General features: G+C 45.7%; 1 protein-coding gene across 4 annotated transcripts in view; it reads left to right on the plus strand.

Moving 5' to 3' along the window:
• The window catches only part of ACHE (acetylcholinesterase (Yt blood group)), a 163,690-nt gene extending 144,692 nt beyond the window's left edge, over positions 1–18,998 (plus strand). For all 4 annotated transcript variants that reach the window (XM_068274096.1, XM_068274094.1, XM_068274093.1 and 1 more), the window contains one exon: positions 15,526–18,998. In XM_068274096.1, the coding sequence (XP_068130197.1) occupies positions 15,526–15,647 (122 nt within the window). In that variant the 3' untranslated portion in view covers positions 15,648–18,998. The remainder of the gene's footprint in view (positions 1–15,525) is intronic.
• The last annotated feature ends 206 nt before the right edge of the window (positions 18,999–19,204 follow it).

Here is a 19,204-nt window from a genome sequence, read left to right on the forward strand (position 1 = left end):
GTCCAATCACAGACCAGTGACATCACTGACACTTCATATTAATGAGACCACAGCCTGTCCAATCGCTAAAGACCAGTGACATCACTGACACTTCATATTCATGAGAGTATAGCCTGTCCAATCACTACAGACCAGTGACATCACTGACACTTCATATTCATGAGAGCACAGCCTGTCCAATCACTAGAGACTAGTGACATTACTGACATCTCATTCACGAGAGCACAGCCTGTCCATTCACTTATTCACTTGAGATCAATGACATCACTGACACTTCATATTCATGAGAGCGCAGCCTGTCTGATCACTAGAGACCAGTAACATCACTGACACTACATATTCATGAGAATCAGGGCTGGTTCTTGCGTGAAGCAATGTGAAGGATATGGTTCAGGGCAGCTGCAATTAGAGAGCAATTAGTAGGAGGCAAGTTGGCAGATGTACACAGCATGATGCAGAGCAGAGGCTGCCTGAAGGGTCCATAGAAAATAAATCTGTCTGCTCTCTCACTATTGTTCTAATGACTGCATGTCCATGTGAGAGCACAGCCTGTCCAATCACTAGAGACCAGTGACATCACTGATACTTTATATTCATGAGAGCACAGCCTGTCCAATCACAGACCAGTGACATCACTGACACTTCATATTCATGAGGGCACACCCTGTCCAATCACTAGAGACCAGTGACATCACTAACACTTCATATTCATAAGGGCACACCCTGTCCAATCACTAGAGACCAGTGACATCACTGACACTTCATATTCATGAGAGCACAGCCTATCCATTCACTAGAGACCAGTGACATCACTGACACTTCATATTCATGAGCGCACAGCCTGCCCAATCACTAGAGACGAGTGACATCACTAACACTTCATATTCATGAGAGCATGGCCTGTCCAATCACTATGAGACCAGTGACATCACTGATACTTCATATTCATGAGAGCACAGCCTGACCAATCACTAGAGACCAGTGACATCACTGACACTACATATTCATGAGAGCACAGCCTGTTCAATCACTCGAGGCCAGTGACATCACTGACACTTCATATTCATGAGAGCACAGCCTGACCAATCACTAGAGGCCAGTGACATCACTGACACTTCATATTCATGAGAGCACAGCCTGTTCAATCACTCGAGACCAGTGACATCACTGACACTTCATATTCATGAGAGCACAGCCTGACCAATCACTAGAGACCAGTGACATCACTGACACTACATATTCATGAGAGCACAGCCTGTTCAATCACTCGAGACCAGTGACATCACTGACACTTTATATTCATGAGAGCACAGCCTGACCAATCACTAGAGACCAGTGACATCACTAACACTTCATATTTATGAGAGCACAGCCTGCCCAATCACAAGAGACCAGTGACATCACTGACACTTCATATTCATGAGAGCACAGCCTGACCAATCACTAAAGGCCAGTGACATCACTGACACTTCATATTCATGAGAGTACAACCTGTCCAATCACTAGAGACCAGTGACATCACTGACACTTCATATTCATGAGAGTACAACCTGTCCAATCACTAGAGACCAGTGACATCACTGACACTTCATATTCATGAGGACACAGCCTGTCCAATCACTAGAGACCAGTGACATCACTGACACTTCATATTCTTGAGAGCACAGCCTGCCCAATCACAAGAGACCAGTGACATCACTGACACTTCATATTCATGAGGACACAGCCTGTCCAATCACTAGAGACCAGTGACATCACTGACACTACATATTCATGAGAGCACAGCCTGTTCAATCACTCGAGACCAGTGACATCACTGACACTTCATATTCATGAGAGCACAGCCTGACCAATCACTAGAGGCCAGTGACATCACTGACACTTCATATTCATGAGAGTACAACCTGTCTAATCACTAGAGACCAGTGACATTACTGTCACTGCATATTCATAAGGACACAGCCTGCCCAATCACTAGAGACCAGTGACATCACTGACACTTCATATTCTTGAGGACACAGCCTGTACAATCACTAAAGCCCAGTGACATCACTGACACTTCATATTCATGAAAGCACAGCCTGCCCCCCAATCACTAGAGACCAGTGACATCACTGACACTTCATATTCATGAGGACACAGCCTGTACAATCACTAAAGACCAGTGACATCACTGACACTTCATATTCTTGAAAGCACAGCCTGCCCAATCACTAGAGACCAGTGACATCACTGACACTTCATATTCATGAGAGCACAGCCTGTGCAATCACTAGAGACCAGTGACATCACTGACACTTCATATTCATGAGAGCATAGCCTGTCAAATCACTAGAGACCAGTGACATTACTGACACTTCATATTCATGAGGACACAGCCTGTCCAATCACTAGAGACCAGTGACATTACTGACACTACATATTCATGAGAATCAGGGCTGGTTCTTGCGTGAAGCAATGTGATGGACATGCTTCAGGGCAGCTGCAATTATAGATCAATTAGAAGGAGGCAAGCTGGCAGATGTACACAGCATAATGCAGAGCAGAGGCTGCCTGCAGGGTCCATAGAAAATAAATCTGTCTGCTCTCTCACTATTGTTCTAATGACTGCATGTCCATGTGAGAGCACAGCCTGTCCAATCACTAGAGACTAGTGACATTACTGACATCTCATTCACGAGAGCACAGCCTGTCCATTCACTTATTCACTTGAGATCAATGACATCACTGACACTTCATATTCATGAGAGCGCAGCCTGTCCGATCACTAGAGACCAGTGACATCACTGATACTTCATATTCATGAGAGCACAGCCTGTCCAATCACTACAGACCAGTGACATCACTGACACTTCATATTCATGAGAGCACAGCCTGTCCAATCACTAGAGACTAGTGACATTACTGACATCTCATTCACGAGAGCACAGCCTGTCCATTCACTTATTCACTTGAGATCAATGACATCACTGACACTTCATATTCATGAGAGCGCAGCCTGTCTGATCACTAGAGACCAGTAACATCACTGACACTACATATTCATGAGAATCAGGGCTGGTTCTTGCGTGAAGCAATGTGAAGGATATGGTTCAGGGCAGCTGCAATTAGAGAGCAATTAGTAGGAGGCAAGTTGGCAGATGTACACAGCATGATGCAGAGCAGAGGCTGCCTGCAGGGTCCATAGAAAATAAATCTGTCTGCTCTCTCACTATTGTTCTAATGACTGCATGTCCATGTGAGAGCACAGCCTGTCCAATCACTAGAGACCAGTGACATCAGATACTTTATATTCATGAGAGCACAGCCTGTCCAATCACAGACCAGTGACATCACTGACACTTCATATTCATGAGGGCACACCCTGTCCAATCACTAGAGACCAGTGACATCACTAACACTTCATATTCATGAGGGCACACCCTGTCCAATCACTAGAGACCAGTGACATCACTGACACTTCATATTCATGAGAGCACAGCTTATCCATTCACTAGAGACCAGTGACATCACTGACACTTCATATTCATGAGAGCACAGCCTGTCCAAATACTAGAGACCAGTGACATCACTGACACTCCATATTCATGAGAGCACAGCCTGTCCAATCACTAGAGACCAGTGACATCACTGACACTTCATATTCATGAGAGCATAGCTTATACATGCACTAGAGACCAGTGAAGTTCAGTTTAACCTACCGTGGGCTTCTTCCAGCCCCCAGCAGTCTATCAGGTTCCTTGCTATCGTTTTGATCCACTCCAGCGTACAGCTTTCCCCTTTGAAAGATCTGTAAGGCAAGCTAAGTTGCCCATGCTTGGTTCAAGCCGCAAGCCTCCTCAATGACCCATGACTCACATTCTGCACATGCGCAGTTAAAGTTTTTACCAGTTGTACATGTGCAGGACGCTTCCAGGAATGGAAGTGTGATTGAGCAGGGAGGGACCTGAAAGACTGTGAGGGGGCTGTGAAAAGCCCCAGGTAACTTAAACTGAACTTCTTCCCCTCGCCTCGGATATCCTGTAAGTGGATAATCCACCCCAAACACCCTATTTCAATTTATTGAAGATGCTGATGACATAACTACATTAGAGTCCTGGTTATCCAGAATGCAAGCAACCAACACTCTTAAAGGGAAGGTTCAGGGAGGGTATTGAAAAAATAAAAATCAATTTCCACTTACCTGGGGCTTCCTCCAGCCCGTGGCAGGCAGGAGGTGCCCTCGCCGCGGCTCCGCAGGCTCCCAGGCCTGCGCAGTACAGCCCGGAGGACGTCCGATGACGTCAGCGCGCCCGCGTGGGACGCAGAAGTGCCGGGCCTTGGAGCGCAGAAGAGCCCGACCTGGAGACCACCGGGAGCCTGCGGAGCGGCGGCGAGGGCACCTCCTGCGTGCCACGGGATGGAGGAAGCTCCAGGTAAGTGGAAATTGATTTTTATTTTTTCAATACCCTCCCTGAACCTTCCCTTTAAGTAACTGGCAAAACATGGGGGCCTGCCTCTATCCTTTTATTCCAGCAATGCAGAGCAGCCTCTGTAGGCTCCCGATGCTGGTCACCTGACACACATCAGGTCATGTGACGCGCAAGGGGACTCGTAAGGAGGATGCAGCAGATCAGTTAGCAGCTGTATGAAGAGAAGAGGATGGCGTCCACAGCTCTGTTGTCTTTTCTGCTGCATGTTGCTCTGCACAGCAGGAAAGGACTCTGCAGGGGAAAGTAGCGTCACACTGAGGCCCGGCTGCACGGACTCTCCAGCAAACAGAAATACACCTATCCAGTAACAGCCAATCCCGCCTGTGCCGGTTACACAGGACTCTACTTTACTGGACATTCCTTGGGCAATGTATGGTGGGATCTCTGCTAGAGGTTGGCATAAGAGAGACCATGCCAAATCTATCACACGTGCCCGTCAGGTTCCACTGATATTAATGTCGGAATTCTATGCATAGTTATGTTGCTTAGAATTAGGACCAATCAAAATCATCAGCTAAGGCATTTGATTCATCCATTCCCAACCTGCTCCTCTATCAACACCTATATTTAGGTGGTATATATATATATATATTCATAGGGTGGTGCTGAAAATGCATCATATCCACAATGTCATTAACCTCACTAGCGGTATGATTACTTCTGGATTTTAGGGTCTAAAAGTGGTGCAATTTTCAGACTCTACAAGCAGGGTAAAATCATACCGCTAGACCAGAGGTGTCAAACTCAAATACAAAGTGGGCCGAAAATGTACACTGGTACCAAGTCGTGGGCCAACCTCAATATCTACTGGCCACCTTCCTCCCTTATGAAGTTCTCTGGTGTCTAGTGGTCCTATCTCCCCTATACAGTTCCCTGGTGTCTAGTGGTCCTATCTCCCCTATACAGTTCTCTGGTGTCTAGTGGTCCTATTTCCCCTATACTGTTCTCTGGTGTCTAGTGGTCCTATCTCCCCTATACCGTTCTCTGGTGTCTAGTGGTCCTATCTCCCCTATACAGTTCTCTGGTGTCTAGTGGTCCTATCTCCCCTATACCGTTCTCTGGTGTCTAGTGGTCCTATCTCCCCTATACCGTTCTCTGGTGTCTAGTGGTCCTATTTCCCCTATACTGTTCTCTGGTGTCTAGTGGTCCTATCTCCCCTATACAGTTCCCTGGTGTCTAGTGGTCCTATCTCCCCTATACAGTTCTCTGGTGTCTAGTGGTCCTATTTCCCCTATACTGTTCTCTGGTGTCTAGTGGTCCTATCTCCCCTATACAGTTCTCTGGTGTCTAGTGGTCCTATTTCCCCTATACTGTTCTCTGGTGTCTAGTGGTCCTATCTCCCCTATACCGTTCTCTGGTGTCTAGTGGTCCTATCTCCCCTATACAGTTCTCTGGTGTCTAGTGGTCCTATCTCCCCTATACCGTTCTCTGGTGTCTAGTGGTCCTATCTCCCCTATACCGTTCTCTGGTGTCTAGTGGTCCTATTTCCCCTATACTGTTCTCTGGTGTCTAGTGGTCCTATCTCCCCTATACAGTTCTCTGGTGTCTAGTGGTCCTATTTCCCCTATACTGTTCTCTGGTGTCTAGTGGTCCTATCTCCCCTATACCGTTCTGTGGTGTCTAGTGGTCCTATCTCCCCTATACAGTTCTCTGGTGTCTAGTGGTCCTATCTCCCCTATACCGTTTTCTGCGTTTTCTGGTGTCTAGTGGTCCTATTTCCCCTATACTGTTCTCTGGTGTCTAGTGGTCCTATCTCCCCTATACCGTTCTGTGGTGTCTAGTGGTCCTATCTCCCCTATACAGTTCTCTGGTGTCTAGTGGTCCTATCTCCCCTATACCGTTCTCTGGTGTCTAGTGGTCCTATCTCCCCTATACAGTTTTCTGGTGTCTAGTGGTCCTATCTCCCCTATACAGTTCTCTGGTGTCTAGTGGTCCTATCTCCCCTATACAGTTCTCTGGTGTCTAGTGGTCCTATCTCCCCTATACCGTTCTCTGGTGTCTAGTGGTCCTATCTCCCCTATACAGTTCTCTGGTGTCTAGTGGTCCTATCTCCCCTATACCGTTCTCTGGTCTCTAGTGGTCCTATCTCCCCTACACCGTTGTCCGGTGTCTAGTGGTCCTATCTCCCCTATACAGTTCTCTGGTGTCTAGTGGTCCTATCTCCCCTATACCGTTCTCTGGTGTCTAGTGGTCCTATCTCCCCTACACCGTTGTCCGGTGTCTAGTGGTCCTATCTCCCCTATACAGTTCTCTGGTGTCTAGTGGTCCTATCTCCCCTATACAGTTCTCTGGTGTCTAGTGGTCCTATCTCCCCTATACCGTTCTCTGGTGTCTAGTGGTCCTATCTCCCCTATACCGTTCTCTGGTGTCTAGTGGTCCTATCTCCCCTATACCGTTCTCTGGTGTCTAGTGGTCCTATCTCTCCTATACCGTTCTCTGGTGTCTAGTGGTCCTATCTCCCCTATACAGTTCTCTGGTGTCTAGTGGTCCTATCTCCCCTATACAGTTCTCTGGTGTCTAGTGGTCCTATCTCCCCTATACCGTTGTCCGGTGTCTAGTGGTCCTATCTCCCCTATACCGTTGTCCGGTGTCTAGTGGTCCTATCTCCCCTATACAGTTCTCTGGTGTCTAGTGGTCCTATCTCCCCTATACAGTTCTCTGGTGTCTAGTGGTCCTACCCTCTTTCCCTGAAAATAAGACCTACCCTGAAAATAAGCCCTAGCTGGAATTTTGAGCATGCTTGAAATATAAGCCCTACCCCGAAAATAAGCCCTAGCGGAAGTTAAAGAGAAGGAAGGGCAGCTAGTAAGTGGAGACACAGTGGCACAGTGCCAATCGGGCACTGATACTGTCATCTAAGCACACAGCAAGGTTATCAGCTGTGTGCAGAGAAGACAGGGCAGGTGCCTAATCAGTACAGTAGCATACTTTCAAATCCAACAACTCCAAATCCAACTGTGAACATCACAGTACAAAGGAACAGGAAGTGTTTTGCCGAGAGACACTTCCTAATAGAAATATAAGACATCCCCTGAAAATAAGCCCTAGCACATCTTTTAGAGCAAAAATTAATATAAGACAGTGTCTTATTTTCGGGGAAACACGGTATCTCCCCTATACCGTTCTCTGGTGTCTAGTGGTCCTATCTCCCCTATACCGTTCTCTGGTGTCTAGTGGTCCCATCTCCCCTATACCGTTGTCCAGTGTCTAGTGGTCCTATCTCCCCTATACCGTTCTCTGGTGTCTAGTGGTCCTATCTCCCCTATACCGTTCTCTGGTGTCTAGTGGTCCTATCTCCCCTATACCGTTCTCTGGTGTCTAGTGGTCCTATTTCCCCTATACAGTTCTCTGGTGTCTAGTGGTCCTATTTCCCCTATACTGTTCTCTGGTGTCTAGTGGTCCTATCTCCCCTATACAGTTCTCTGGTGTCTAGTGGTCCTATCTCTCCTATACAGTTCTCTGGTGTCTAGTGGTCCTATCTCCCCTATACCGTTCTCTGGTGTCTAGTGGTCCTATCTCCCCTATACCGTTCTCTGGTGTCTAGTGGTCCTATCTCCCCTATACAGTTCTCTGGTGTCTAGTGGTCCTATCTCCCCTATACAGTTCTCTGGTGTCTAGTGGTCCTATCTCCCCTATACAGTTCTCTGGTGTCTAGTGGTCCTATTTCCCCTATACAGTTCTCTGGTGTCTAGTGGTCCTATTTCCCCTATACAGTTCTCTGGTGTCTAGTGGTCCTATCTCCCCTATACAGTTCTCTGGTGTCTAGTGGTCCTATCTCCCCTATACAGTTTTCTGGTGCCTAGAGACCCCCCACCCTCCCCTATACAGTTCCCTAGTGTTTAGTGCTTTCCCCCTACCTCCCCTATATGGCTTCCCTGGTGTTCTAGGGCTTCACCTCCAATATAGCTTCTTTGGTGGTCTCGAGTGGGCCAAACATAATGCAAAGTGGGGAAACCACTTGAGGGCCAAATATAATGGCTCTGAGAGCCAAATTTGTCCTACGGGCCGGAGTTTGACATGTATGCGCTAGACAGATCTGCGGCAGCCCTGCCTATTATATAACCTGTTCACAGTTTTGCGCAATGCAGTATAGGCCTGATAAATAGTGCAGCCAAAAAGATTGCTCCTAGACAACTCAAAAAGAAATAATGTCCAGAATTCCTGCTACTTCCGGCACTGTCCCCCTAATGTATCGCTCTTTCTTTAGCCCTATACACACCGCCAGTGTGACGTCACACATGTGTATAGGGCAAACGGAAGAGCGGAGGATTCGAAAGACAGACGGGCACCGCGACACAGGACAGTAATGTATAAACACACTCTTACATGTATATTTATATACGCTCTCTAAAAACACACTTGTTCCGACAAGCATATGCTCTACCTTAGGCTCCACCCTTTGTCCTAAGACCAAATTGCACTCCTACTAGGTACCCTAAAACACAAAGCCTCTATATATTTGCTGCATACTACCCCTCCTCCTGTCCCCCCCCCCCCCCCATTCCCTTTAGATTGTAAGCTTGCAAGGGCAGGGCTCTCTCCCCCTTTTGTGTCTTGGTAACCATTATACATTTTATTCATCATGTTAATTTTATCACTGTCATTACCAATTCTATTATTTGTATTTTGTATCATTCTTTGTATTTTGTCACTAATTATGTATCTTGTATATTGGTGTACACCATTGTCTGTATTATTATGTACCCCATGTTTGTTTCTTACTTTGTACAGCGCCACGGAATATGTTGGCGCTTTATAAATCAATAATAATAATAATAATAATACACTGCGGGAACAGCACCAGGGGTTTTGCCGCGATATTGCTCACTGTTACTGTCGCACACCTGATCGACCACAGCGGCCCGACATCTTGCAGCATGTCCAATTGACATGCTCGGCCCGATATTGGTCGCACTTTCAATCAGGCATGCACTTGGCAGTATCGGTTTTTATCCGATTTGATTATAATAACCGAATCGGACGGTCGATCGGCCACCAAGTTGCCTGATGTTTGGCCACCTTTAATGTTCTTACCAGATTTGTGTAACCCAAATCACTAGGTCTATAAGCGCATGACTTTTCCTCAGGGGTATAGGGCTTAGCTTTGACCTCTTCCCAATAGTGTCGCACCTTATTCTTCAATGCAGTAAGTAGTCCTAGTTAGCATGGTAAAAAATGGGAAAGGGGGAGAGAAAAGAGTGTACAAGGATATACTGTAAGTGCAGAAGCCTTTTACATTTTTAATGATTTGAATGCAGAATACAAAAGGTTTGATGCAATGATTAAAGCCATATAAACAATATGTCACTCACATGAAGGGTCCTTATGACAGGGATCCTATGACGTAGACCAGCATTGTAAGTAAAGCAGGCAGCAGCGGTGTCTCCCCTCACCTTGCACATTACACACCTTCCCTAGATCCAGCGCTGCAATTCTCCTTCCATCCACCGGGTGGCGCTCTACCCCCATAGTGAGAGCAATCTCACCAGAGGAATCGAGAGCCCCTCAGGACTGGAAGAAGAATGGCTGCCAGCGTCTGGATCCTGGGGGAGGTGCGTTACAAGCGTGGTGCAGTGTATCCATACCTACCGGCGGCTATCTTGAGTCAGGCTCGGGGTTACTGCTCTGAGCTGTAGATTTCCAGCCCGAGCCTGACTCGGAGTTTACCGAAAAGAAGGTTAAATATCACTTTTAAGCTCGGGCTGCATCACAAACAGTGCGTTCCCATTTTTGGCTTCTGTGGGAAATGTGTCTGCTGTCCAGAAAGGTCGTCACGGGTCAGAAGTTTGAGTTGTGTTCACCAGAATGGATCAGATAGATCTATTCCAGACCGACAGTATGAACGGAGCCTAGTAATAACATAGGATTTGTTTGCTGTCAGTTCTTGCGATCTGGCAAAACGTGTTGTAGTGTGAAAGGACCCTAATTCCAGAAGTCTTACATAAGTGGGAGAGCCGTTCAACCACCTAGGGGGAACAACAATGCATTAATTTTTACATTCACGTAAAAGAACACCTGACACACGTTTCATGGCCAGAAAGCTGCTTCACCAGAGGATAACATGTGATTCTCTTTAAAACATGCACTACTGGAAAATACTTAAAGGGAACCTGAGGTGCGGGTGATATGGAGCCTGCCGTTATTATTTCCTTGTAAACAATGCCAGTTGCCTGGCGGTCCAGTTGATCTTCTGATTGAGTTGAGTCATGATCTGCATATGCTTGTTCAGGGTCCATGGCTACAAATATTATAGACACAGTATTAGGAGGACTGCCAGGCAACTGGTATTGTTAACCACTTCGGGACCAGCACCCTCTGCCCCCTTATGGACTGGAGGGTGCTGGTCCCGTAAATCGCCGCTTCCCAACGAATCGCCGCTAAAATCCGCCGCTCCCGACGAACACGCCGCTCTGTCCCCGCCGCAGGCTGCTCTCTCTGCCGTCTCTATGACGGCAGAGCGCTGTGCGCCGGTCAGGAGCTGCTTTCATTGGCTCCTGACCCTGTCACTCCATGTAAGCCAATGGGAACGGCTCCTGCCCGGCGCACAGTGCTCTGCCGTCATAGAGGCGGCAGGGCAGCACATTTCCGCGCAGACCGAGCGGGGAGATGGAAGGGGGGGCGCATGGTCAATGGGACATAGAGTTTACGTCCGGTCAGAATCGCAGCGCCCCCTGCCCGGCGTAGATTTATACTGCGGCGGTCCGCAATAGGATAAAAAGGAAATAAATATGGCAGCCTACATATCACTCTCACCTCGGGTTCACTTTAAGCACTGCCCAGACGATATCAGTGGAACAGTAAAAGAACACATAGAAAGGTCTGATGGCCAATGACAAGGAGTCAGCACCGATCTTCCTCCAGGAGAGTGCTGGCTATTACCACCTCTATCCATCCGCGCCATTCCATGCATCAAAACGTTAAAGTGATCCTTAAGCCAACGGAAAAAAATGAGATTTACTCACCTGGGGCTTCCCTCAGCCCCCAGCAGCCGATCGGTGCCCTCGCAGCTCCGCTCCGATGTCCCAGGACCCGCCGGCGAGCACTTCCGGTTTGGCCGTCACTGGCCGAACAATCACTCGCGTTCCCATGCCTGTCGGCCGGTGACGGCCAAACCGGAAGTCGTCGCCGGCGGGTCCAGAGGCATCGGAGCGGAGCTGCGAGGGCACCGATCGGCTGCTGGGGGCTGAGGGAAGCCCCAGGTGAGTAAATCTCATTTTTTTCCGTTGGCTTAAGGATCACTTTAACGTGATATTTGCATTCACTTGAAAATGTTATAACCTTTGGAAATTAGTTGGGGAAATTGAGTGAATGGTGTTTTGCATGCACTGTACATAAAGGTAGCAGAGCACTTCATTGATGTATCTGCACCAACCTGGTGACCCAGGTCCAATTCAGAAGATCTGTCACTGTCACAAGAGGATATAAAGGAGGCCCACTCTACTGGGCAATGCTAGCTTCACAATTACTGTTACTGCGCTAGCTGCCTTCACGTCTACCACCTGCTGACATCACTGAGCTTCCACAGGAAGTGATGTCAGCAAGGCAGAGAGTAGAATTACATCCTGGCATCCCTGGACCATAGCCATGTTCTTGCTTTGCTTTCCTATAATTTCCCATGATTCATTTTTTACCAAACCTCAAGTGAAAAGGGGAACACGTTAGGGGCTTGATTCACAAAAGCGTGATAACTCAGTTATCATGCCTAAAAGCTTTGCACGTGCAAACTACTTAGCACCCTAGTTACCACATGCAAACTACTTAGCACCCCAGTTTGCACGTGCAAACTACTTAGCACCCTAGTTAACACGTGCAAACTACTTAGCACCCTAGTTTGCACGTGCAAACTACTTAGCACCCTAGTTTGCACGTGCAAACTACTTAGCACCCTAGTTTGCACGTGCAAACTACTTAGCACCCTAGTTACCACGTGCAAACTACTTAGCACCCTAGTTACCACGTGCAAACTACTTAGCACCCTAGTTACCACGGGCAAACTACTTAGCACCCCAGTTTGCACGTGCAAACTACTTAGCACCCTAGTTACCACGTGCAAACTACTTAGCCCCCTAATTACCATGTGCAAACTATTTAGCAACCCAGTTTGCACGTGGAAAGCCTTGAAATCAATGGAGCTTCGCCCACACAGTAAAATAGAGTATGTTAATGTAATTATGAATGGTGGTTACATTAACATGGGCTTGATTCACTAAAGCGTGATAACTCAGTTATCACGTGTAAAGGCTTTGCACGTGCAAACTTGGGTGCTAAGTAGTTTGCACGTGCAAAGCGGCTTTTCACTGCCGTGCTAACACTTAGCACCCTTTAGTGAATCGAGCCCTAGATGTTTGTTTTCTTCTGTGTATATGAGTGGGCTACCAAGGCAAAATGCCTTCACTCCCACCTATTAAATCATTCAAGCCTGGGGGGACTGACATTTAGGGCTTTACGGTTTCTTTTTTGCCCCTTGTACAGTCCTAGTGGTTCACCATAACTGGGTACTGTATGGAACTCCTACATCCAAAGTCCTACCTGCACAGCCATTTCTGTCCATGCCTAGCACTGTTGAAGGCCAACCTAGCCTGAAAGATCTGTCTACAAGGTGGACTGTACAGGTGAAACTAGAATATGGTGCAATCCATTTATTTCAATAATTCAACTTAAAGGGTGAAACTAATATATGAAATAGGAACCCTTTGCAGGTGTTTTTTGGATGAATTAGCGGATTAGAGTCTGACACTTTGAGCTTGGAATATTGAACCTTTTCACAATATTCTGATGGTCTGAGATTATGATTTTGGCGTTCTCATAAGCTGTAAGCCATAATCATCAAAATTATAACAAAGGCTTGAAATATCTCACTTTGCATGTAATGAATCTATTTCATATATTAGTTTCACCTTTTATTTTGAATTACTGAAATAAATGGACATTTGCACGATATTCTAATTTTTCGAGTCTCACCTGTATAGTTCTGTAAAATGAGTAGGCTAGCAGGGATGTCAAACCGGTCCTACGAGGGCAGAGATCCTCACACATTTTTGACACAGTTCAAATGAATTGATGGGTCTGAATCAGGAAAGGTGTGGTCCATCAGGTAGAACACATTCCTCTCTTTCTCAGTCCATCCTAAACACCGGCATGGATCTGGCCCTCCAGGCCTGGAGTTCGACACCTGCTATAGAGGAAACAGGGAATCTGAGTGCCAGAGGCGCCATGAAAGAGTGGGCGCTTCATAATCGCTCATGTTAATAGCAGCTATAATGGTAAGTTTGGGTGTCGAAGTCACCCTGATAAAATAGTGGGCACTGGTGCGGCCCACTATTCAAAATGCATCTAGAAAAAGCAGGCGTCAATGTTCTACTAGCAGCTATTTCTGACCCAAATTTTTGCAGCGCCCATTTTGCATGTACGGGGCTATAAACACGTTGTACAGCAGGGGCTATGGATTTGCGATTGGCATTGCAGGGGTATAAAGGAATGATTTGCATATCTACTCACTGAGCAGAACTGATGCGTCACGGAAGAACCTTTTTGATTCCCATAAAGCTGAATAAACGTGAATCCCTTCTGTTTTAAGGTGGCAACGTTCTATTTTGCACAGCCTTTTCAGTAGGAATGTGATAGAGGCATGTTGTCAGACTATGCAGTGAGGTGTGGCGAGCCCACACGTGTCCCTGTCATAGTGACACCCCTATTCACATGCCTGCCGTGCCTAATAAAAATCTGGCACTGGAACACACATTGGTCAGTTACCTGGAATACTATGGGCGTGTGTGTGTGGCTGTTTATAGATGAAAACCGTCAATTGCAGGAAGGGAAAGCACTAAAATAACACTAATTCACTGGTGCTTATCATCATGTGATATTAATTGCAAACCCCACGGCTTCCCATAGCTGTATTATTTGGTCCTTGTTATAGTCATGCTCATTGTTCTTTCCAACACTTATTTTTAAAGTTCTAAATAAAGAATAAAAAAAGAAAAAAAGAATGTGTCTCCCTGGTAACATTCCATCATCCTCTGTAGACAGCTGTACACAACTAAAGCCACGCCCCCACACAACAGGCAGAGTAGCCTCCTATATCCTATTAGGCACAGCTCATACGTAATGGAACAAGATAGACTATAAAAATTATTTGCAATGTTTTTACTTCGTTTCTTTCCTTTGCTCTTGCCTTTGAGCACTGGAAAACGAATAGACTTACCCTTTAAAGAACAAGCGATACCCATGTTAATCTAGAAATAAAAAAAACACATATATAAGTAGATAAATACTACCTCTACTTACATAACAGATGTATTGTGCTATCCACATAATGATTCCTTTGAATTTTACAAAGGAAAAGCAGAAAATCCTTTTCTAGGCAGTGGCCATCTTGCCAAGCTAATGCTGACATCATATCCTCCCTGACTCTTGCCCCCCCCCCCTTTCTCTTGCTCATTGTGTATTCATTAGCTGCCCTCCTCCCAGAGTCTTTTTTTTATTTACACATCCAATCACTGAGTCACCCCAGCCTTGCTTGTAAACACAAGTGATCAGCTAGGCAGGGAAATAAATGGAAGAGGAGGAATATATTATAGATAAAAAGAACTCCCAGCATTCAAAAGAACTCCCAGCATTCAAAAGAACTCCCAGCATTCAACTCTTTGGCACTGTTTTGCACTAGGGCCAGTGCTCCTATAGTATGTAATATCTCCAAACCATAACAGCAGAAAAAAGTTTTGAATGCAGGATTAGCATCTTTATCACTTAATACACTCAGACCAGTTGCTGTTGAAATTTGATTTTTATGGTGACAATACCGCTTTAAGCAATCATCGCATGTTGATATACTCTTTTCTCTGCTAACTACCACTTTCTAGTTTGTAGACTCCCTCCGACAACGGATGCCCCCAATCAACACCCTCTTCTCTAACTTTTGTTATTTTTTTAAGAAACTTTCCTCGATGTTAAAGCAGTGATTCTCTTTTCTTCCACCTCTGTCTCCTGTCTGTATCCTGTCTTCCTTCCCTCTCCACCTCTCTTTTCTCCCGCCTCCCCCCCCTCCTCGCAGATAACATTGATGAAGCAGAACGCCAGTGGAAGGTGGAGTTCCACCGCTGGAGCGCCTACATGATGCGGTGGAAGAACCAGTTTGACCACTACAGCAAGCAGGAGCGCTGCAGCGAGCTGTGACATCACTGTGACATCACACCGCCATCGCCAACTGACTCTCCTGCTCTTCCAGGGAAAGAAAAAAAAGCTGCGGCCACGGACCGCGACATCGCCACACCATCCCTCGCACCGATGTTGCGACCACCAGGGGAGTCTGTGTACATTGTATCATTACTGTGACATCACAACACTCACAACCAATCATATGTTGTAGAACCAAGACACACTTACGGACGTTATTGAAATGAGTTCACACGCGCAAGTTCATGTGACGGTTCCTGTCTCTTGTAGGTACTGTATGTCCCTCCCCCTCTTCTCTACAGCCCCTCCCTTTGTTGGGGGTGTTTCTCATCCTGTATGATGCTGTGACCCCGCCCCTTTTCGCATGTCCATTTGTATATAGTGTTTGATGATATAAAGATATAAATATATATATAAATATATAATATATATACATATTTCTAATATATATATGGAGGGAGATTTATGTATGTTCTATTTATTTGTGATGCTGTGTATGTCAGACTTTAAAGAACCCCCACCCTTTTCCATCCTCATCCCATACCAAAGCTATAGGCTGCCCCTTTAAGGGGTACGTTCACTAAATCCTAATATTTCATTGATGGGTGGACACTGATACAATGATTTATCTACAGTGCTTGGGGACTCCTCCAGCAGGCTCTCTGCATTTGTACTCCCAGCTCCACCCAGCGGCCACGCCCATTTTGAGGACACCCTAGTCGTTCTCCTCAGGATTAATCATTCATTGCACATTAAAGTAAATACAACAGGGCAGGGTTTTGTGGCAAGAAGATCTGGTGTTTGGGAGTCACGGAGAGACAGAAGTGGCCAATGTTCGATTTGATCGATGGTCCCAGAGGAAAAAAAACCTGGTGATAATTGTATAGTGTATCATTAGCTTAACTGTTGTGACAACTGCACTGATTCAGAGCAGCAGACTGCTTTTCCCTCACAACTTTCTCTGACTGAACAGGACATGAAGCACCAATGGGGTGTGGCTTCTGCCGCCTCCCAGCACTGTGATAAGGAGGATTGTGATTTTCAAACAGCTCTCTGCATCCATAATCCCAGCTCCACCCAATGGCCACAACCGTTTTGAGGACTTCCCAATAGTTGTCTTCAGGATTAATCATTCATTGCACAATAAAGTAAATACAACAGGGTAGATTTTGTGGCAAGAAGATCTGGCGTTTGGGAGTCATGGAGAGAGAGAAGTGGCCAATGTGAAATTTGAGCGTTGGTCCCAGAGGGAAAAAAACATTTGGCGATAATTGTATAGTGTATCGTTAGCTTAACTGTTGTGACAGCTGCACTGATCCCAAGCAGCAGACTGCTTTTCCCTCACAACTTTCTCTGGCTGAACAGAATTTGGCTTCTTCCAGCACTGTGATAAGAAAGATTGTGATTTTTAAACAGGTCATATTACTTTGAGACAAAGGCAGATAGGACAACTATAGAGATAATAAGTTGCTGGGAGACAGATTTGTGTGTTATGCAAATGGCAAACTGTCATTCCACTTTTAAAACAACCTGTGCCCTGGTCGAATGGGTCCTATGAGAGCGTAGCGAGGGCTGCTGAAAAGTTAGTAAATTAGCATTTGATCTTCCTGCAGAAATACGTTTTTGTTTTTCAATAAATACCATAATTTCATACTGTGGATAAAACCCAATTTTGCTTCATTTTTCACATGATGACTTCAGCATAACTTTGTAACTGGTAAGCTGGGACTTGTAGTGCAACAGGAGCTTCAGGTGGGGAAAACTGTCCTATTCTTGGTACAAAGTCATTGTCACTGTCCAGCCATACAGCTCATCCACCATTCATCCATGTATGTTTTCTGTGTCCAAGTAATATATAAAGAGATCTATATGGAAAATATATATATATATATGAAAGTGCAGTATATATTTGCCACACACAAGCTCTGATAGTTTTATAGGCACAAGATATAGATATATTCTCGCCACTCATCCTGTAAAACCACATTTACACATTACAATGTTTAATTAATCAGGTTCACTGATCCAGACCAATGGAAAATGACGGCTTTGCCCTCAGCAGTCAATCAAAATCTGATATAATAGACCACCTGTTGACAGGATGAAAAGCAAACATCTGATTGGATGTAATGAATAACAAAAGTCTATTCTATTCATATCCACATAAAAAATGCAATATATCAGCCAATCAGGAGCTAGCGAGCTGATAAATCAAGAAGAGAAATCTGATTGGCTCCTTATTTGAATACTGCAAACTAATGTCATTTTTTTTATTATTATGAATATACTATGTAACAGACAGCAGAACTGTGATGTCACTCACCCCAGCCAATCAGAAGCATGCTTCTTGCTTGCAGAAGACATATGAAGGGTGAGTTCTGATTGGCTGTCACAATCTGCAGGACCCAGGTGCTTTTTTTGGAACTGTGTTGTGAAATAAGCTTTTACATGTGCAATAACTTACAGACGTATGGTCCTACAATTCTAATATCGATGAAAAAATGGTTATATATATGTATATCTTAAAAAATCAATTTTAAATGCTTTTTGACCTTCCCTACTGAAAAGATTTAGATTTTGGTCCGATCCTTAAAATTAACCAATGCAGAGGGTTTGGGTTATACAGGTGTCTTCAGGGAAATGTAGAGTAAGCTCACAGAGAACATGGGGAATTTTCCAAATAATTGCAACTTTTCTCCACCCCCCACCCCCCCCCCACCCTCCTCTCTCTCTAGTCTCCGTCTCTCTGGTCTCTTTCCCTCTCTCTGGTCTCTCTCTCTCCCCCTTTCTCTCTCTGGTCTCTTCTCTCTCTCAGGTCTCTCTATCTCTCTCTCAGGTCTCTCTCTCTCCCTCTCTCTCTGGTCCCTCTCTCTGTTCTCTCTCCCCCTTTCTCTGGTGTCTCTCCCTCCCGTTCTGTGGTCTCTCGCTCTCTCTTGCTCTCTTCTGATAGATTTCATGCTAAAATCTGTTGGAAATCGGTTTGTGGTGTATGGGCAGGCAGCAGAATCCCTCTTTGATCAGATTCAGTCAGAGAGGAATCTGTCTCATGGTCGATCTGGCCACCTAGAGTCCACACAAGATGTCATGGACTCACAATTCACATAATATGCTATTCCTTTTTCTGCAAAGGGGGAGGGGCTATGCCAATCAGAACCCGGCTTATACTGGGGTCAGCACTGCACAAAGACACAAAGTTACTTTTCTGTCAGAATAAATGTTAGGCAAACAGAGAACCTTTAGCGTGTCATAAGCCTGAAGACACCTGTACCGCCTAAATCTACCCCGTAACTGTATGATCATGAGGAACAAGGCTTGTATTTGCATCATTCAATAAACAAGGTAAAACCTCAATGTCTTGTGTGTTTCTTAACGCTGAATTAACTGGACTTTTGTCATAGCAACAAGTGTATGGGATAGCCAGAGCTGGATTTAAGGCACTGTAGGCAAGTGCCTACAGGCACCTGATGATGGAAAGGCGGCTCACTCCCCTCCCCGAGCGCCTCCCTCCCTCCTTCCCTATGCAGAGTCCTGATTAGAGTGTAAATGAGGTTACTTTC

The sequence above is a fragment of the Hyperolius riggenbachi genome, chromosome 3, assembly GCF_040937935.1.
Source record: "Hyperolius riggenbachi isolate aHypRig1 chromosome 3, aHypRig1.pri, whole genome shotgun sequence".
NCBI lineage: Eukaryota > Metazoa > Chordata > Amphibia > Anura > Hyperoliidae > Hyperolius > Hyperolius riggenbachi.